The sequence below is a fragment of the Macaca thibetana genome, chromosome 12, assembly GCF_024542745.1.
Source record: "Macaca thibetana thibetana isolate TM-01 chromosome 12, ASM2454274v1, whole genome shotgun sequence".
NCBI classification, from domain to species: domain Eukaryota; kingdom Metazoa; phylum Chordata; class Mammalia; order Primates; family Cercopithecidae; genus Macaca; species Macaca thibetana.
Genome location: NC_065589.1, coordinates 81,312,763 through 81,333,943, shown reverse-complemented (window position 1 = coordinate 81,333,943; position 21,181 = coordinate 81,312,763). Strand labels below are relative to the sequence as shown.

Genomic DNA, 21,181 nt, shown 5'->3' with positions numbered 1-21,181 from the left:
GCCCTGAGCACACCAGGCTCCCAGACTCCTCAAAACTTTTCTGTTGTCTAAAGAATATAGTGGATTCATGGCCTATACTAGTGTTCAAAATGAATTCAAAAGTTTCACTGACAGAATAGGAAAAAAGTTTTGCAATCTATTCATCTGACAAAGGTCTAATATCCAGAATCTACAAGGAACTTAAACAAATTTACAAGGAAAAACAAACAACCCATTAAAAAGTGGGCAACGGACATGAACAGACACTTCTTAAAAGAAGACATTTATGCGACCAACAAACATATAAATAAAAGCTCAACATCACTGATAATTAGAGAATTGCAAATCAAAACCACAATGAGATACCATCTCACACCTGAATGGTGATTATTAAAACATCAAGAAACAACAGATGCCAATGAGGCTGTGGAGAAATAGGAACACTTTTACACTTTTGGTGGAATGTAAATTCGTTTAACCATTGTGGAAGACAGTGTGGTGATTCCTTAAAGACCTAGAACCAGATATACTATTTGACCCAGCAATCCCATTACTGGCTACATACCCAAAGGAATTGAAATCATTCTTTATAAAGATACATGAATGCATACGTTCATTGCAGCACTATTCACAATAGCAAAGACGTGGAATCAACCCAAATGCCCATCAGCAATAGACTGGATAAAGAAAATGCCCTGGAATACTATGTAGCCATAAAAAGGAATGAGATCATGCCCTTTGCAGGGACCTGGATGGAGCTGGAAGCCTCCTCATTAAACTAAAGCAGGAACAGAAAACCGAACACCACATGTTCTCACTTATAAGTAGGAGCTGAACAATGAGAACACATGGATACAGGGAGGGGAACAACACACACCGGGGCCTATGGCAAGGTGTTGGAAGAGGGAAAGCATCAGGAAAAATAGCTAATGCATGCTGGATTTAATACCTAGGTGATGGGTTGATAGGTGAAGCAAACCACCGTGGCACACATTTACCTATGTAACAAACCCGCATGTCCTGCACATGTATCCCAGAACTTAAAGTAAAATAATATTAAATTCAAAAAAAAGAAATTTGAAAGTGGTGAAACCAAATTATATCTCTAATTTGATTTCCATACGCATATAGAGACTATATGTGTACATATAGATACATACATGTCTTTTAAATTGTGCTTTAATTTCTACAGTCCAATGTGATGTGGTGAGATACAAGTATAAACTTTCATTATACATCAAGAAAATCAAAAGCTCATTTACAGATTTAACCCAATAGTTGTATTCCCTAGAAAGTTTTGAATTTAATTTAGAAAATTAGACACTATGTTCCCATGGCTGTAAAATTTAATATTGCCGTGAACACGTGGAGATAGAGAGTAGAAGGATGGCTATCAGAGGCTGGGAAGGGTAGGTGCAGGGTGGGGTGGGGGTGGCGATGGTTAATGGGTGCAAAAAAAAAATAGAAAGAATGAATAAGACCTAGTATTTGATAGCACAACAGAGTGACTATAGTCAAAATAATTTAAATATACCTTAAAAAATAACTAGAAGAGTATAATTCGGTTGTTTGTAACACATAGAATAAATGCTTGACGGGATGGATAGCCCATTTTCCATAATGTTATTATTATGTATTGTGTACCTATATCAAAACATCTCAGGTACCCCATGAATATATACAACTACTGTGTACCCCAAAATTAAAAATTAATATTGTCATTATTTTAAAAAGTAAATAAGTATTATTGAGCTCTTATATACTCAATTCTGTGATTTTCAAGAAACATAAAATATGGTTTCTGCCCTCAGGAGGGCAGAATCTCATAGAGGAGATAATCTTGTGTAGGAAACAAGTCTTCCATCCTTTGTTCATCAAACATTTGTTGAATGTTTATATATTCAAATTAGAAATCCATTCTTTTGAGGAATTTACAGGTTAAGAGACAAAACATACATAAACGTTATGAAACAAGTTTGTAAATGGTGAACGGACATAATAGAAGTTCAAATAAAATATTATTCATTTGGAGGTCATGTACATAAAAAGAAAAGTGTCCATGTGAAATAATGTAGGCTACATGTCAAATAAATGAGGTTAATAACATGGAGCTTTAGAGGACATGTTAGTCATGTAGTTTGGGGGAAGTTGGGGAGGATTTTATTTAGGAGATAAGACAAATTCTTCTTAAACAAAGAAAAGAAAGGAAAAGAGCAGTGGAGTCTGTGGAAAGGACACTCCAGAAGGAGGGACTTGTAAACATGTGGTTCCACATGTTAGAATCCTCTGCCTTTCGATATGATCCTCTGCCTTTTTATAAATTAGCACTTTTAAGGCTTAAAAATTTTTATGTAAATATATAGACAGATAATTATTCAAAGAAAAATATATAGGACTATTAAGTGTTATAATACATTTTTCTATGGGCTGAAATTTGGATTGTTGAGCATACTTGATTCCCTTTATTGTGAGAATAATATTCCTTGTCTGCATGATTATAGAATGTTGTTATGGTGAGTTGCACCCCAAATATTTGAATATAAAGTAGTGTTCCTTAAGAGAACTGAACTTTTAAGTCAGTACTTAACACGTAATATGAAATATTGTTTTAAAGAGACCAAATGACTCCAAGCCTAAAATAGTTTAATGAAGTCATTTTGAACGTTAACATTGCTAATGAAAGACTCTTCAATCAGGTGGAGGAATCGTCAGCAGCCAAGATGGCATGGATAAAGGCAGGTCGCAGGGGCAAATGATGGAATATTTATCAAGTCCAATGTAGGGCATTGAGCACTCGATCTAAAAACCTCCAATGACTTATCTAGATATAGATGGTATATTTTTATCTTATATAATCAGATGTTTAAATTTTAACGAACTCATCCAAGTTCGATGCTACATTTGCTAAAGCAATTTTCATTACAATTTGACTTTCCATGGTGGTGGACTGGAGAGGAGTTAGCAGCCTTAGCAGCCATGTATTGTAAATTAACAAATCTTGGTGAGCAAAAAAAATTGTATTGTTTTTAACAATGTAGAAAGGCAGTTATTTATTTTCAGGTTGCTTAAATTGAAATAAGCAGTGTTTCATAGATGATTGGCATGTTCCCTTTTATTCCAAAGGCAGATGAAAGAGTGATTCTCTCAGAACTGGAGAAAAAGGCAAGTTCGAGTAGCATCACTTTAAATTTTGTTACGATTTTTACACCTTAGATGGCCCCTAAATTACAAAACTTCTGTATGGTTTCGAAACTTTAAAGACAAAGGGAGCATCTTGGTGGTTTGCTGGCAGTATTGTTCTATACCATTTGGGTAAGCCCTGGGGCAAATGCGTTGGTCAGAAATTCCAGAACTATTGTTTATTTTAAATAATTTAAACTTTTTGGATATTAACTTAAATCTTATCTCTAGCATTCACTCAAACAAAAATATCCTCAAAAATGACAAAATGAAAGTGACAGTTTAAAGTATGGATCTGAAATTTGAGGTGTAAACTGTTGTCTACTTCCTAGAAATCTGCGGGCCAACTGTGCTCGTAACAAGATCTCATCCAGCAAAGAGTTGCAGCAGTTTTCCTTTTTTGCTATATCTGGCTTTATTTTTTTCAGGTCTATTGAGTTTAATTAACAAATGAAAAATCAAAGTTTGTACCATTTGACCAACATCTCCTCATTTTCCCTACCCTTCAGCCCCTGGCAACCGGCATTCTACTCTATTTCTACAAATTCGACTTTTTTTTTTTTTTTTTTTTTTTAAGATTCCACATATAAGTGATATGTATAGTATTTGTGTTTCTTTGTTTGGCTCATTTCACTTAGCAAAATGCCCTTCAGATTCAGGTTGTCCCAAATGGCAGGATTTCCTTCATTTTTATGGCTAAAAAAATAACCTGTTGTCTATATATACTACGTTTTCTCTATCTATTTGTATATCCATGGATGCATAGGTTGTTTCCATATTGTGGACATTATGAATAATGCTGTAACATTATTCTAAATGGGAGTGCAGATATCAACATTGTATTTCTTAGGGTGCAGGTTTAAGAGAAATACTTAAAACTTGGCACATTCACAAAAGTAATACCAATCATTGAGGTCTCTTGAGAGACAGCTGACTTTTCCAGATGTCATCCACTTTACCAGATGATAGCCCCTTTTCTTTTATTACTCACTTTACCTTTATGCTACAATAATTTTGTTGAAAACATGTGTGACTTTGAGACATATCATTTATTATTCATGACCTGATATCATAGTTGCTTAGTATAAATACATCAAAATTGTAAGGTCAGAGGAACAAATTATTTGAATTTAGGGATTAATGATGGAAGACCTCATTAATTAAGGCAAGGATTCAGACACCTTAACTCCCTTAAAACTTGCATGTACAACTCACATGTTGTGCTATTATTTGTGCATAGGTATTTTTTTCCCCAGACATACTTTATGCTGCTTAAGGCTAAGACCATATTTTACTTCCTTTAAACCTCACAATGTTAAAGCAGAAATACAATAAAATGTTTAATGAATGAAATTCAGAAACTACAGCAGATTGTTAAAAAAAAAAAAAAACAGGAATAAAGCCGTTCCGTTCCTATATATGCTGTACATATTTAAAAAGAGGAATTTACTTTAGAAGTAACAGGAAAAAAAAACCTCTCACTTAGAAAGGATTAAGGCTTTAGTGGAGAAACATAAGGGCATAACAAACTATTATGTTTGAGGCTAATGGACAGAATAATTCAGATTCCTGTTTGATTTTATGTTCTTTGAAGAGTTGCTAGTTCACCTAATTAATTTAAAACAGGCTTTAAACCTTAACCCAATTTTAAATCGAAATGGTAACCATCAGTCAACAGAAGATAAAGTTGCAGAATTATCTTTGGAAGAAATGTTAACACATCCCCTTTGGTCATTATTATTTTAGTTTAAAATTACTGCTAGATGTTAATGATAGTGAGATAGATTATTTAAAAAATCTTAGTATGTCGACACTGAATTTTTTATATCTTTTTATCCCATAATCAAAGTTATTATGACCTTAAGCTAAATTTCAATATTCCGTTTAACTCTCCAGGTATCTATAAACAAAAAAGACTGAATGTGAAATTGTAACTAAGCATAAATATTTGTATATGTGAATATGATATAGTAATTACTTCTTTTCCTAGAAAGATATTTGGAGTTCAACAAAATATAGACTGGATAAATATTATAACTTCACAATACAGAGAAATTAAGAATCCCTAGAGCCAACTGAGTAAAGGAGAAAATGGTTTTCGATTTTCCTTTATTCTGTATTTCTGAAGTTTTCTGTTCTGTGCCATGGACTGAAACTGATTTTTAGCACACCTATAATTAGCATTGATTTTAAATATTATTTACAAATCAACTCTTTTTGCTGATGTTTCATTCATACTACTTAATTTGCTCTTATATACCCAATACTAGTTGTTCTTGGAGGGAAATGAAGAATAATTTTAAAACTTCATTTTCTTTAACTTTTGCATACTGTTGCATTTTCATCCTTCAGGAGGTATGATTTTAGAGATAAATTCTCCTTGGTCATCCTCTCAATCTAAAATTACACTGGTATCAACTCTTAACTGTCATTTTTTGAGGATTTTAACCTACATATGTATAATCACTTATGTTTAACAAAACATTTATTGATTAGCATTTAGAGGCTTCCCAATAGTGTGCTGTTACAAATTCTGTTGCTATAGTCATCATTGCACTTATATGTCTGTGCTGTCATTCCTTAGGCTATTTTTATAGAATGTCTTCTCAAGAGTAAGAATGTTTAAAATTATTATAGTTCTATTTACAGTCAGGCTTAAGAAGCACTCTTTCATTGCATTTAAGAGCTTCTTAATAGGCTAATTCCTGCATTCTACAACCATATACACTAAAGAGAACAATAATTCAATGGAACGAATGTTTAATGATAGCAGTTACATGGCTACCTCACATGTATTTATTTATTTATTTATTTATTTTATTATTCTTATTCTTATTTTTTGAGATGGAGTCTCAACCTATCACCCAGGCCACAGTGCAGTGGCACAATCTCAGCTCACTGCAAGCTCCTCCTCCCGGGTTCACGCCATTCTCCTGCCTCAGCCTCCCGAGTAGCTGGGATTACAGGCGCCTACCACCACACCTGGCTAATTTTTTGTATTTTTTTAGTAGAGACAGGGTTTCACCATGTTAGCCAGGATGGTCTCGATCTCCTGACCTCGTGATCTGCCCACCTCAGCCTCCCAAAGTGCTGGGATTACAGGGGTGAGCCACCGCTCCTGGACGACATTTATTATCTTTCTCTTGTTTGAGTCACCTTTGAAATTGTTCTTTTATTTACCATAAGAGTAGCTTCAAAGGTGACTCAAACAAGAGAAGTATGTTTTGAGTTTTGAAATAGCCATCCCGGCACAGAAAGGTAATTTTAGTGGCCTGAAAAATGTCTTCATTTTGAACGATTCACAGCATAGTTTAAGGACATATTAAGTTCAAATGTTGCCAGTGTATTTATTAGGTGTGATGGAGGAATATGAAAGTGAATCATACAGATGATTTGTCTTAAGGATCTTAATAATTGTAAATGAAAGACAAGATTAAGCCCAAAAGAAAGTGAAAATATTTCAGAGTAGTCAGAAAGTTAAAATCGAGGATTAAAAGGCTTTGAGAAAGGGAGGTGGAACCAAAAACATGTAGTCAAGGAAGGTTTCATGGAAGATGTTCTTTGTTAAACTTTGATGGATAGATAGGATTTAAAACTATGGAGATGAAGGAGAGAGGCCTGCATTCTTACAACAACAACAAGAACTTTTGTTAAGTACTTCTTATTTCCTGGATTTGAGGCACTTTATGAATTAAGCACTTTATAATTTTAGTTAATCTAATTTTTCAACAAACACTATGTAGATAGATACTGTTACTATCTACACTATATTGATAGGGAAACTGAGGTCCACAGAAATTTTGTAACTGGTAAAATGTCCGAGGGTTATTAAATGGCAGCACTAAGATCTGAACCAAGGTCAGATGTAATAGCATGAACAAAACTTGAGGCCTTAAAACACAGAATGATTATTGGGAATGGTGAGCTATTGGGTTTAGGCAGAGTAACTGACAAATAAAGGCAAGTAGTGGTTGATGAGATTGGAAAGATCTCTCAGGATCAGTTATGAAGGTCATCAAATACTAGCTTAGGAAACCTGTAGAGAGTTTTTGACTAGCTAGTGACATAGTGGTTTTGGACAGGTTGAAAATAAGGCTAAAGAGTGGTTACTGGATTTTGTGACTAGGTAGTCATTCGTATAGCCATCACATTTATTCAGTAATTTCTGTGTGCCAGGATTGTGAGGCAAATGTTGCCAATGTTGAGAATTAGGATAGAGAAATGGCCATTGGATGTGGAAAGAGGAAGGAACTGATCCTCCTCCGTTATGTACTTTCTCTCCTACATTTAGCTTATCAACTTTTTAAAGGATCCGTTGGATCTTCTCTTACTAGTGAAGATGATAACAATAATAAAAATAATATCATTTATTGAACTTATATTTGCTAGACTATGTTGATTGCCTTATGTATATTGTCTTCTTTAACCTTCAAAATAACTTTATGAGGTAAAACAATATTAACTGTATTTTACAGATGAGGAAACTTAAGGTTGGAAGCTCAACTTGCTCATGGTTACTAATTGGTGAATCCAAGATTTAGTCAGTATTTGACTCCAAAGTCATCAGAATATAAAAGCTATGTTATAGCACTGCATTTTTTAAAAAACAGGTTCTGCTCTATGAGCTCTGAAGGGACTTCACTCTTATTCTCAGATCTTAGAAACTACTGCTTAGCCATGTATTTTGTGTCTGATTCAGTCTGATTATTTCATAATTTTAGTTTATACAGTTTTTTCTTTTTTTAATACTATAAGAAGTCAATCTTTTTTAGAGTGATAGTAGCAAAAATATATTCAGTAATTACTCTATGACAGGCAGTGCACTACCTGCTTCACACATAATAATCACGTTTAATCCTTGCACAACAATTCCACTAGGGTTATCATCATTTTACATTTGAGAAAACTGAGACAGAAAGCATATATACAGATACCAAGGTCAAAACCAGGATTTGAAACTGGTAGTCTGCCTCCATAGCCTGTGCTTCTAAGCACAGACATATGAGTCCTTTTGACAAATAAAGGATGAGTTTCGAGGGTTTTTAGTTTTTTCTTTTAGGTGTTTTTTGCTGTTAACAATCATATTTATTTATGATCTGTGAACCTATGTTAGATTTTAAAAAGACAAAACCTGTCTTTAGCTTTCATAACTGTCACTTTAAGTAGAATTTTAGTGTTGCCAAAATTGCATTTTTCACTGCACACTAATTATTTATTTATTTTCATTTAAAAATTTTAAAATAATATTAATTTAATATATAATAGTTGTACATAGTTAGGGATATATTTGATATTTTGATCCAAGCATACAACTGCAATGATCACATCAGGATAATTGCAATATCTGTCACCTCAAACATTTATCTTTTCTTTTGTTGGGAACATTCCAATTCTTCTCTTCTAGCTATGTTGAAATATGCAGTAAGTTATTGTTGACTATAATCTCCCTACTATAACAGTGAATACTATAACTGATTCCTTCTATCTAATTTCATTTTTGTACCTATTAACCAATTTCTGTTTATCCCCCTGCCTTTTACCCTTCCTAGCTTCTCATAACCACCATTCTACTCTCTACCCCCATAAGATCCACATTTTTAGCTCCCAGATATGAATGTGAAATCATCAGAGATATGCCAGTCAAAACCACAATGAGATATCAGTTAAAATGGCTATTATCAAAAAGACAAAAAATAATGGATGCTGGCCAGGATGCAGAGAAAGGGGAATGTTGGTACACTGTAAGTAAAAACACAAAGTAGTACTGCCACTGTGGAAAATAGTGTGTGGAAGTTCCTCAAAAACTAAAAATAGAACTACCATATGACCCAATTCCACTGCTGAGTATCTATCCAAAAGAATGGAAATCAGTATATTGAAGAGATATATGCATTCCCATGTTTATTGCAGCATTTCACAACAGCTAGGATATGGAATCAACCTAAGTGTCCAACCACAGATGAATGGATAAAGAAAATGTGGTATACATACACAATGAAATATTATGTAGCCATAAAAAGAGCAAAATCCTGTCATTTGCAGCAACATGGATGAAACTGGAGGTCATTATGTTAAGTGAAATAAGCCAAGATTGCATTTTAATGATAGCTAAGTTTATCAAAAAATTTCACTTAAGGGATCATTATTTCATTGAATTTTGTAAACAATGAAAACTTTCAAAGATTGAATTAAATGCAGATTTTTATTTATATATTCCTATCATTTACTTAGCACTGGAATAGTGCTTGGAGAGAATAAGTTGACACATTAAAAAATATTGTCTTTACACATGGTATTTTGGAGACTTATTGGTGGCTTTTTGGTCCTCCCAAGTTATTCCTTGGCTGAAGGTATATTTGATAGTCATTTGGAAGGTTTCCTAAGGCTACAAAAATCTGTCTTTCTGTTTCAAAGAGTAAAATAGCTTGCCGTGGGAAAATGACTCTCTCTTTAGGTCCGCTCATTCTACAGATGTCACAGAGAAAAAATAAAGTCTATGTCTACATTTATCATTGCGCTGGTTTTCAATTAGTCTGCTTTGCCATCTTTTAGTAATTTCTATTCAAAGAGTTGTTTTGTCTTACAATCCTAGGTATGTTCTTTATGGATCAGCAGTGTATCTTTGTCTATAAGCATAGAAACAAGGAAGCTTTATTTATCCTAAGTTTTTGTTACCTTTCCTTTCCCATTTTCATATTAACTATTTGAGACTATTATTCTATGTAGAGAGTGTGTGATGACACAGTTTTGGCCAGACAATGAGGAAACAAGGTATTTCTATTGCAGAATGTAAATAGATATAACCCTTCTGGAGGGAAATTCAGCAATTTTTACCCAAAGCCTCAAAAACATTTATATTATTTGATCCAGTAAGTTTACTTATTGGGGTTTATTGTAAGAAAATAGAGGATATGTGTAAGGCTATGTGCACAAATATGTTTATTACATTGTTGTTTGTAATATTGAAAAATAGAAAAAATAGAAAAGTCTAAGAATAGGAGATTGGTTCAATAAAGTATGGTACCTCTATATTATAGAATACTAGTTAGCCATTAAACATTATGTTATAGAAAAATACTTACTGACATAAGGAAATGTTAATATAATACTTGGTAAAGATGAATAGTTTACTATCATTTTATGTGTATGTTATTTAAAATACTAAAACTAAAATATCAACAATGGTTATCTTTGTATAATGAAATTTTATGAGTGATTCTCCCCACCTTTTTGATCTTTATGTTTTCTTCTGTCTGTATAGATATGAAGCACTTTTATAACTGGTATAAAAAGTTAGCCAAATACAAAGTCAGTATTATCCAGAAAATTATTACGTCTCTTGTTTTCCTCGATTGTGTGATCTACTATACAGTTTTACTGATGATGATGAAATTAGAAATAAAAGAAATCTATTAATAACTGCAGTAAAAAAAAAAGGTGTATTATTAAGGTTTGCTGCAGTCATTTGTATATTGAAAGGATACCATATCTTTACCTGTTTAGAAAAGCAAAGGTGTTTTATTTGAGGCACAAACACTTCATCTGAACTGACCCTATATGTTGTGACACCCTACAACATCTACCCCAACAAGCGGTGTTGATTATTTGCCATAATAATTAGGATTTCAGTAGAAATGGCCAGCCTCCATCTATAAGGTGTTCTTTCCTAATAGCTTTGTTGTACACTATACATACGTGGTGACCTATGCCCCCAAGTTCAACCATATTCCTTGTAAATGTGAAAATATGGTAGTTTCATCACTTCTCAAAAAAAGAGAAATAGGTACTCTGCAGCACTCTCAGTGCTTTCCATTGTCCTGCTAGTAGTGAAAATCACTTAAGATAAAATCTAACTAACAATGATTAGTTAGACAAATAGTGTCAAAAAGTTATGCCATACAATTTTTCCAGTTTTTTCATATAGCACTAAAACTGTTGTGAGAGTGAATTTGTCAAAAACAGTCTGTACCAGCTTTAGCCCAGTATAGATAAAGTGTGAAAGTAAACAATCAATCACACACACACATAATAAATAATATGCGAGGCACATAAGGAATGATTTTTTTTAAAGTTTAGATAGTCAATGAAAGTAGATTTGAATATTTTTATGAAATTAGACCGGAAATTTGAGTACAATATTAGAAAGACTGAAATCTGAAGCAAAATTTTTAGTGAAAAGAGGAAGCACATGAGAAACAGGGGTATTTGTTGAACTGTTGAAATACTCCAAAGAAACTAGTTTCTATTTTTATGAAAAACAATGAAGTCTGTAGGTAAATATTTATAAGATAAGTCATATTGGGAGCCATCTTTACAAAATCAGACATTTTGTCTTTTTTTTCAGTGTATGTTTTACATAGTTGAGGTTGTACCCCACAAATATATTGATGTCTTACTTTCCATTTAATATGCTATTATGCTATATATTTTCCTTTGTCATTAACTACTTTGTTCTTAATATTCAGTGGTTACATGGCATTACAGCTTTGGTGTTCCATAATTTAATTAATCTTTCTCTTATTGTTTCTATATATATATTTTTTTACTTTTAAATAATGTAGCACTAAACATCTTGGAGCATATATCTTAATCTGCACTATTGCCTTCAGACAGGAAATACTAAGGTGAATGATTGAACATTTTTAAGACTCAATACATTTTGCCAAGTTATTTTGAGAAGATGAACTAATTTATACTTTTTAAAGCAATAGTATGTAAAACAAAATGAATTACTTGCATTTACTGAGGTATTTGAAGCAAGTCACTTTTGAATACAAATAAAAGGTAAATTCTTTATGATAAAAGTAAACTTTAATATAGAAACCTTTTGATTCTTATAGTTTTTTACTGTTTCTCAACTAAAAATATTAAAATGAATGTTATTCGAATGACTAAGATATAGTGTATTTATACAAAAATATAATTTCGGCCGGGCGTGGTGGCTCAAGCCTGTAATCCCAGCACTTTGGGAGGCTGAGACGGGCGGCTCACGAGGTCAGGAGATCGAGACCATCCTGGCTAACCCGGTGAAACCCCGTCTCTACTGAAAAGTATAAAAAACTAGCTGGGCGAGGTGGTGGGCGCCTGTAGTCCCAGCTACTCGGGAGGCTGAGGCAGGAGAATGGTGTGAACCCGGGAGGCAGAGCTTGCAGTGAGCTGAGATCTGGCCTCTGCACCACAGCCTGGGCGACAGAGAGAGACTCTGTCTTAAAAAAAAAAAAATATATATATATATATATATATATATATATATATATATGATTTCAAACAGTAGTGACTTCTATTGGGGAAAACCAGGAAACAGGAATTCTGAATTTTGACCTTGGCCCTCCTACTAACTGATCTTGGGTATGTACTTAGCTCCCCTAAAGTTTAGTTTTCCCCATCTGTAAAATAAGTGTATTGGATCACATGATCCCTAAGAGATGAAAAGCCAGAGCTAAATGAGTAGTAATTATTATAAAGAAGTTCTTGCTCTTTTTAAGATGCTAATCCTTTATTATTTGAGATGTTCTCATGTGCAGCAAGTCATTAAATAAATAGAGTTACCTTCAATGTGTGCTTTTTACCCTGCTGTGGTCTGACTGTTGTTGCACCTCCAAAGTTCGTGTGTTGACAATGGAATCACCAATATAATGGCATTAGGTGACACATTTGGGAGACGATTAGACCGTGAGGGCAGAGCCTTCATAAATCGAATTAGTGCCCTTATAAAAGAGCCCCCAGAGAGTTGCCTTGCCCCCTTTTCTGCCATGTGAGGTTAGAGTGAGACTTCTCAGCCTTGAGAGCTGTGAGAAATAAGTATTTGTTGTTGTGGTATTTTGTTACAGCAGCCCAAATGGACAAAGATACACTCTTTTGGCTCTCTCTTCTTTCAGTCCAAGGGTGTTCTGCTAGGTTTTGGCTACTTTTCATTTCTTTTATCAAATATTTGTTAAGTCTTATTAGGGAAAGTCTAGAGGTATTCTGCTTTACTGGTATGACCATATCTTAATAACACTGGTATGAGTAACATACTGTATGAATAATTAATTTGTTTTAGAGCAATGGTTTTCTAAAAATGGGGTATCATAGTTTTTAGTAATTGTGTTAAATTACTATTAAGAGGGTCAAATAATAGATTTTAAGTAATTTTTTGGTTTAAATAGATCTTGTCAACTAGATAATAGAGAGATTAAGAGCTGCTTTGCACTCAGGTTTCATGTTTTTATTGCAAAGATCAATTGTGCTTACAAGAAAACACTGAAGGAAATTAGATTATATATACTAATTAATAACATCCAGAGAATGATAAAAATATCATTGTTTGTATTCATGCTGTGAGAAAATACCTGAAGGAAAAGTTCAATTTTCTTATTTTTCATTATTGATTCATTTAATAGCTTTGATATGTAATCGTATAGGAGATTAGGAATGAACCTTGCTTGATGTTTCTCTTTTCCTCATTTCTCACATTCAGTCCCTGAATTCTGCCTTTTTTCAGTAAGATGTGGATCTTTCAGTAAGATCTGGAATCTATTCATTTCTCTTCATTCCTACTGCCACTTCTTTGGTTCAGGTCATCATCATCCCCTGATTGAAATTATGTAACATTCTTCTAATTTGTCTCTCGTCCTCCAGTTTTGTTTTACTCAATTGTCTATAGAGTAGCCAGGATATTTTAAACCTGATTATGCTGACGGTTTCTCATTTCCCTAAGGGTAAAGCTCACACTCTTTAAATGGCTCCTGAGACTTACCGTGACTGGGCCTCGCTTCTCATCTCTCCCCTCTGTTCTTACACTTTATGGTCTAACCTATTCTGTATTTGCCATTCCTTGAATGTGACTAGCTCAGAATCTTCTGTTTTAACAGTACTTCCCTAGGGAAATCCTCTCTGATCCCTAGATTAGGGTAGGATGCCTTGCTACTGCTTTCATATCAACTTTTAATTCTTCAGTTATAACAAAACATACTTGTTTGATTTATCTGCTTTCTGTGATGTCAGGTTTTGTGTTGTTTGTTATGGAGTCCCTAGCACCTATACGGTACCTGACACACAGAAGATGTTCAATATTTTCTACAGGAAAGAATGAATATAGAAAGAGAGATGATGTAGCTTAGGGAGGCTTTATTAAGAGGATAGGTCTTAAAGGATGAGTACCTATTTTGATTAAAAGAGGGTAAATACTACATAGATAGAAATATTTGTTTACATGTGATTTTTCATTCAGATGTGTTATAGTACACATACAGCAGAATACCAAGCTCTGTGTCTCCAACCTGTGCAGTTAGAGGCAGTAGTTTTTCTAAAGGTATAATTTGGATCAGCCCGGTTTCTTAAGACTCATTATGGCTAGTCTCCATCAAATGTTGTGTGTGAAAGAAGGGAAACTATTCACAGGTAAATAAAGAGTTCATAATCAAGAATTCAGGCTGTTCGTAATGTGAGGGCCGTTTCAGGATAATATGTTGTACTTGTACTTGGTGTCTTAATTTTGAATGTAGTTGAATTGAGTATAATCTTAGTCTTTTTTTTTTTTTTTTGGTTTGTGTTTTCTTTATTTCTAAAACACAACCTTTTGTCACATGGTAAAGAGAAAGCATTTCTAATTATAATTTTTGAGATATTGATTCTATTATTAGAACACTTTATCAATCTTAAAGTTTCCTGATTCTGCTATGTTGTGGTAAAAGAAAACAGTACTCAAACTTTGATAATTAAGACACAGTGAAAATTCATAGTAAAAATGCCAATAACTTACATAGGTTTCATTACTTGACTTAACTATGCAGTTTTAGAATTTGGTAATACCACATTATCTTTTACATGTAAACTCTTTAGAAGACATTAAATAAAAAGATAAAATGTATGTTGGTCTGAAGAATCTGAAACATAAATGAAATCCCTGAAAATTAAAAGGGGAATATGTATTTGCCTATTTACTATTTACACAACTATCAAAGATTGCCAAAATAAAACTCCTGTGTAGGCACTCATCATTTTGATTTGTGGATAAGTGATGATACCCATAGTCTGGAAGGAAGATTCCTTCAAGACAGTACAATTTTGCTTGGCAAATCTTTTGCATGTTAAACTCTTTAGAAAAAGAAATTAAATAAAAATATAAAATGTATGTTCGTATGATGAATCTGAAACATAAATGAAATTCCTGAAAATTAAAAGGTGAATATGTATTTACCTATTTACTATTTACACAACTATCAAAGATTGCCAAAATAAAAATCCTTTTTAGGCACTCAGCATTTTGATGGGTGGATAAGTGATGATATTCAGAGTTTGGAGGGAAGATTCCTTTAAGAGAATATAATTTTGCTTGGTAAGTCATAAAGCCTAAAGCTTAGTCACGTATAGAGAAAGCTGCCTAATAATTAAGAGTTGACATTTTAACACGGTATTTGCAACAGACACATTGGATACTTAATTAAAAGGAGAACTGCTTATTTTTAAAGGACTGAAAAAATTTGACTCTCCTTGGCAAATGAAATCTTCATAGCATCAGAAATGGGAAATCTGAAGGATGTGGCTCATTCTCTGTTTGGATGATGCAGAATTGCTCTAAGCAGTAAGCTTACTGTTTTCAGACAGCATTAGCAGCATCAGCAAATACAACTGTGTCAGTCTCTCTTAGTATGGGGTGTTTGTAACTGCACAGGGGAGATGATAAATAGTATATGATTTGACATCTTGATGATGGCTTAAACAGATACTGATGGACAGATCTGCTGTTTGATATTTTTTTCACTAGCCCTGAAGATGCTGAGACATAGAGATCGCTGTGATTATCTTTTGTAAGACAGGAAATGCAGTCTTTAGGGGTTTCTGGAAATAGAAAGGTCATGCAGTCTGGAACCTGTGAGCCTTTTCAATCTCTAAGTCATCAGGTATGACCTCATGAATTATGATGATAATATTAGAATGTAGGGTGCTTGTTTTTTCTAGTTCTTACTCATTGAAAATATATTGACTAATGTAATTGTTTATTGTCAGACTTTCCTTAGGATATTTGAACAAGTAAGATTTACGGCAGCTGAACAATATGATTATTAGAAATGTGTGTGTATGTGTGTGCCTGTGCATGTGTATGTGTTTAAATTTGTGTTTACTTTAGCTTTTTGGGGGAGAGGGCGGTAAAGGAAGAGATTCTTTGAATGTGATTAAAAGCAAGGTTTGGGGCGCTTCAGATTTTTCCAGAGTAAGCCTGAATAGAGTCAATCTTTATATTTTACTTCAAGTGATAAAAATAGTATAAATTGATCAAACTGATAAGGATACATCATAGCTAGCTGCTTACAGATAGTGATATATTACAAATATTTTTATTATTTGGAATTTTTTTTAAGCATAGAAACTGACGCTGCTACCACTGTAGTATGCTATATAGCAATGAAAGTTTGGTGAATAGAATCGTCTTTGCAGCATCTGACCTATAAACTAATTTCCTGAAATTTATGTTGCATTATCTAAACCGTTTTAAAGACATTGGTTTTAATCATTTCTGAGATCTATTGAAATACTGATGCTCTTGGTGCTTTTAAGGTAGATATATACTAATGCATTGTTCATAGATGAAAGCAGACTATAAATCTGTTTTTCACAAAGAAAGCTTGTGACATTTAAGCTTGTTGAAGATTTTTTTACCCAGAGAGCTTCGTCCTTTGCTTACTTTCATTTTCAAACTGAAAATACTTGACTATATTAAACATGCAAATGATTTGGATTTCAATGTCCATTTTGTCCTGAAACTCTGCCATTTATTTTAAACTATTTTCACCCATCAAGTTATATATAATGCATTAACTTTGATTTGTTATAGCATATCCTCAGAATTATATACTTGGGTAAGAAACTACCTATATTTGACATTCAGATTTTGAAGGAAATATATTTCATTTTTAAAAATATTGCACATACTTCTGCCTCAATGTTAGAGAACTTTTCAGGTACTTTATATTAAATAAAATAATCAAAAAGAGATAAACATGTTGCAGCAGTTCTCAACAGCAAGATGGTTTTGTCTTCATGATTCTGTAGCCTGATTGTAATTTAATCCTTTATCAGGGTGAAATGACATAGATTAAAAAATGAATATATTTAAGGAAGTCTGAAACAATGAATTGATTCAGTTAAGGGGTAAGTTTCTCCTTTTTAATTAAAAACACATTCTGCCTACTGATATTAACTATAATTTATATGTTATTCAGGCTACTTAGCCAGCTTATATTCTTATTAGTAGGGAAGATTGGCATATTCTTAAGCTTGATTAATTTTGAAATGATTTGAATATACCTTTTAATTGCAACAAAACCTGTCTAATCTGTTAGAATTTATTTCCAGTATTTGCATGTATTAGTCATTATGAGTACATTCTGTTTCTTGGCATTGCTTTGGGATTCCTCTTGGTATTGGTTTCACAGCATTCTGCTATTTTTCACTGTATTCCTGACCTTTCAAGAGAACCAAACTGTAAAGATTTTTGGTTACTTTCCTTTAGTAGCATTTAAATGAGGATATCTTGATAATTTTGTAAGGTGGAAAAAAATTACTATTTTAGAATTGTCATTTCTGTAACAAATCAGAGAAATTTTTCTCTGTTACTATTTCAAAATACACTACAATAAAAAGCAAAGACTGGTTAGAATGTAGTTAAATGCAATGTCAATCTTTTTTCTTGCATGGCAAGATAATCTTGCCCTTTGGAATGATAAAACTGATTGTAAACTTGCCCAGTAATGATTGGTCATCTTCCTTACAAAGGTTGCCTTCATTTATACTATTTTACATGCATTTCATGATATATCATAAAGGTTTCTAAAGGTAAGCTGCCAATAAAAAACTATTTGAGTAATTTTTCAATTCAGTAAACATAGTAAAGGCTGATCATTGCATGATACTGTATGTATTTGGTGTTATGAGGAATGCAGAAAAGAAAAAGTCATTTCCTGCTTTCAAGGAGATTAGAAAATGTATACAATAAACTGTGTTCCCATTTTGAATTGACTTTTGGTAGGCAGTATGCTACAGTCAGTTTTAACTTAATCTATAAGCTGATTAATCCTAGAAGGAGTTACATGTAACCTCTTTTTCCTCATGTAAATTTCTTGATATTAGATAAATGAAGGCTTAGGTCAAACTGTTTAATTATGCATCCCATAACTTTATTTAAAATTGCATTAAAGACTTTTAGAGTGCATGATTTCTTGTATAGGGCTTTATAAACTGTGAATCAGTAAAATAGCTTTGCATGTTGTATAAGCCATCATTGTCAGTTTGAGACTGAAGGTGGACCTAGTTCACTGGCAGGAGGCAGAAGTCTCAGCTCAACATAGAGACTTGATCAATCCTGTCTAATTCCAGGCTCAGTATTATGGAAGGGGTTTTTACTGTATAGGGATAAAACTTGGAAATAAAGAGTAGCAAATATGGAAGTGTCTGTTACTAACTAGGTCATTTGGAGAGTCCTTTGAATAAAATGGGGGAATAGGATTTACCTCAGGCTCTGAGAAGGCAGATCAGGACCAACTAATTATGGAAGCGGACCTTAGCTGCTGCTTGGTGAAGAGTAAGGCCATTGTTCTCTTCTCTTTTATTCCAATATGCTTGCTGAAGTTGCAGGAAGGTGGGTAGAGAAGATGCAAAGCGCTTGTTTCCCCAGAATCCCAAACTGGAACACGCTTCCTGATAGTGCCTCCAAAGTGTCTGTTTCCTTGTATTAGAGCAATAGAAAGTTGATTTGCAAATTCTTCTGGTTTGTAACGGCTGGCTGCAGTAAGAGGCTAGTGCAATAGTTCAGTGTCTGGACTGCCATGTTCTCTGGGTTCAAATCTTAGCTATGCTAGTTACTAGCTGTATCATCTTGGCTTGTTTCCTGATATGTAATATAGGGATAATAATGGCACCTACCTCAGAGAGTTGTGGTAAACATTAAGTGAGTTAATGTATATGAAACACTTTTAAGAGTACCTGACATATAGCAAATATATTATTGTCAACATCCTTTGTCGACAGACTTTGTTATAGACATTCTAAGAGGTTGGATGGGCTATTGGCAGGACTTTGTAACAGTCATCATGCAGTTTAGTTTTGTTCCCTCTCCCTTACTCTCTTTATCAAATAAGAAATTATATATGCTACACTGAAATATAGTTATAAAAATGCAAACAAAGAACAACATGCTATATCCATTTCAATTCTAACATTTACTGACAATAAGAATTGTGACTTGATGAAAGATTTTGTGTTTAAACTTTGCATCTACCTACCAGGCTGATTCAAACTCTCTTAGAATTCTGTGTGCAGATTCTTTGCTTCTCTGTATTATACCAACTACTTTATTCATGACTGAAAGATTACTAGGACTTTGGGAAAATTTAACAGCAACTTAAGGTCTTTCTTGTTTATTGTTTAAGACTAAAATTAAGGGGTTAAAGAAAAAGCCTTTCTTTAAAGGCTTAAAGAAAATAATAGGGGCAAATTTACCTAGATTTAGTGATACTTAGTCATCAAAAGTGTCCAGGACAAAAAATTATTTGAAAGTCAAACACAACTTGTTTTTAATAATTTTATTTCTTGGCATTTTTATTCTAGATGAAACACTAAATGAAATATATTATAAATAGAATACTACATATATAAATAGAACAATTCAAGTTCCCATTTGATAGAGTATAATATTTTAAATTGCTGGTGATTATTTAATGTAAAAACATTAATCTGCTTAAAATTCTCAATAAACTTCAAAGACAAGTGAGTAATACGATATTTGGATTAAATTTACCTGCTTAAATATGGCATTTTGTTACATCTCTGAATTTCACTTCTCTTCTCTGAAGAAATTTCCTCAGTGTGCTGCTGTTTCCCCCAAATTGGCACAGAGTCAGTTGAATCTCAGAATAGTGCAATTTTTAAAAACAAATATACAAAACTCTACAATGTTCTAGAAAGAACTGTACTGGGCAAGGATATAAAAGTCTGTAGGTCTCTGCCTTCAGGAGGTCACAGGTAATGGGTTGTAACTACAAAATACAAGTAACTATGGCAGAATATGGAAAGTAGTGAATGCCATGAGGTAAGTCTTGAAGACTGGCCAACATAGAGAAAAGGTCATTTCAGGCAGAAGAAACATCATTAAAGGTAGGGAGGCAGAAAGCGAATAATAGAATAGTTCATTTTGGCTATAGCCTAGTGGGATAACTTAGACTTATCACAGAAAAGGTTTCTTGGGACCAGATAAGTATAGAATCTTGAATGCTAGATTATGATTTCTAAACTGAGAACATTTCTTTGCTGATGTACTTATTCCTGGAAAAAATAAAATATAAAACAAAAGAGCAGTACCTATATTTTGAAGTCATTTTCAGAGCTCTAACCCTCTTGAGACTTTGAGAATGAAAATTAAATTCCTGAGTAGATTTAGTAGTTAGTAGACAAGGTAGGGGGTAAAAACAAACTGAAGGATTTTAATAAAATTTTCTATCAAAATTGCACATGAGAGCATTTCTCAGTCTATCCACAAGCACTCAAAAGTCCTAGATTTCAGATCCTAAGAGACCTCCTGCTTGTCCGTGATGTAAACTCCATTTTATTGGTACGTAATCTGATTTAGCTTTGGCTTTGTTTTTGACATTTCCTAAAGCAAGGACAATCTAGTGGGATCATTTTAATACAATGAATACTCATGTTACTATGGTGAATAGTTGGATAAAAAGGACTTTGTCTTAGGGAAAATTGGAAATTAAAATTGCCATTTTGAATCACGGAAGTCACTGAATATTTTACCTTTGTTCTTTGTTCATTTAAAAATGATAAAGTAAACCATGTTTGCAAATACTTTTAATATCGCCTTCTTCTACTCCATACACCAGAGGCATTTTAGTATTGCCTGAGGTTAGTAAAAAAGCTGGATACCTTCCAAGAGCAGATTTCCTTTAGATATGACAGCTGGGATGTGATTTTTGGTATCAGATGCAGGAAGACGTCATTTGTACATGGTAATTGTGAAAAAATTGGAACCTATTACTCT

General features: G+C 33.3%; 1 protein-coding gene across 10 annotated transcripts in view; it reads left to right on the top strand.

Annotated features, from left to right (window-relative positions):
• The window catches only part of SLC4A10 (solute carrier family 4 member 10), a 474,235-nt gene that overhangs the window by 157,419 nt on the left and 295,635 nt on the right, over positions 1-21,181 (top strand). For 5 of the 10 annotated variants that reach the window (XM_050752258.1, XM_050752257.1, XM_050752253.1 and 2 more), the window contains one exon: positions 15,908-16,043. The exons of the other annotated variants lie outside the window; for them this stretch is intronic. In XM_050752258.1, the coding sequence (XP_050608215.1) occupies positions 15,963-16,043 (81 nt within the window). In that variant the 5' untranslated portion in view covers positions 15,908-15,962. The remainder of the gene's footprint in view (positions 1-15,907; positions 16,044-21,181) is intronic. 10 annotated transcript variants of the gene reach the window in all.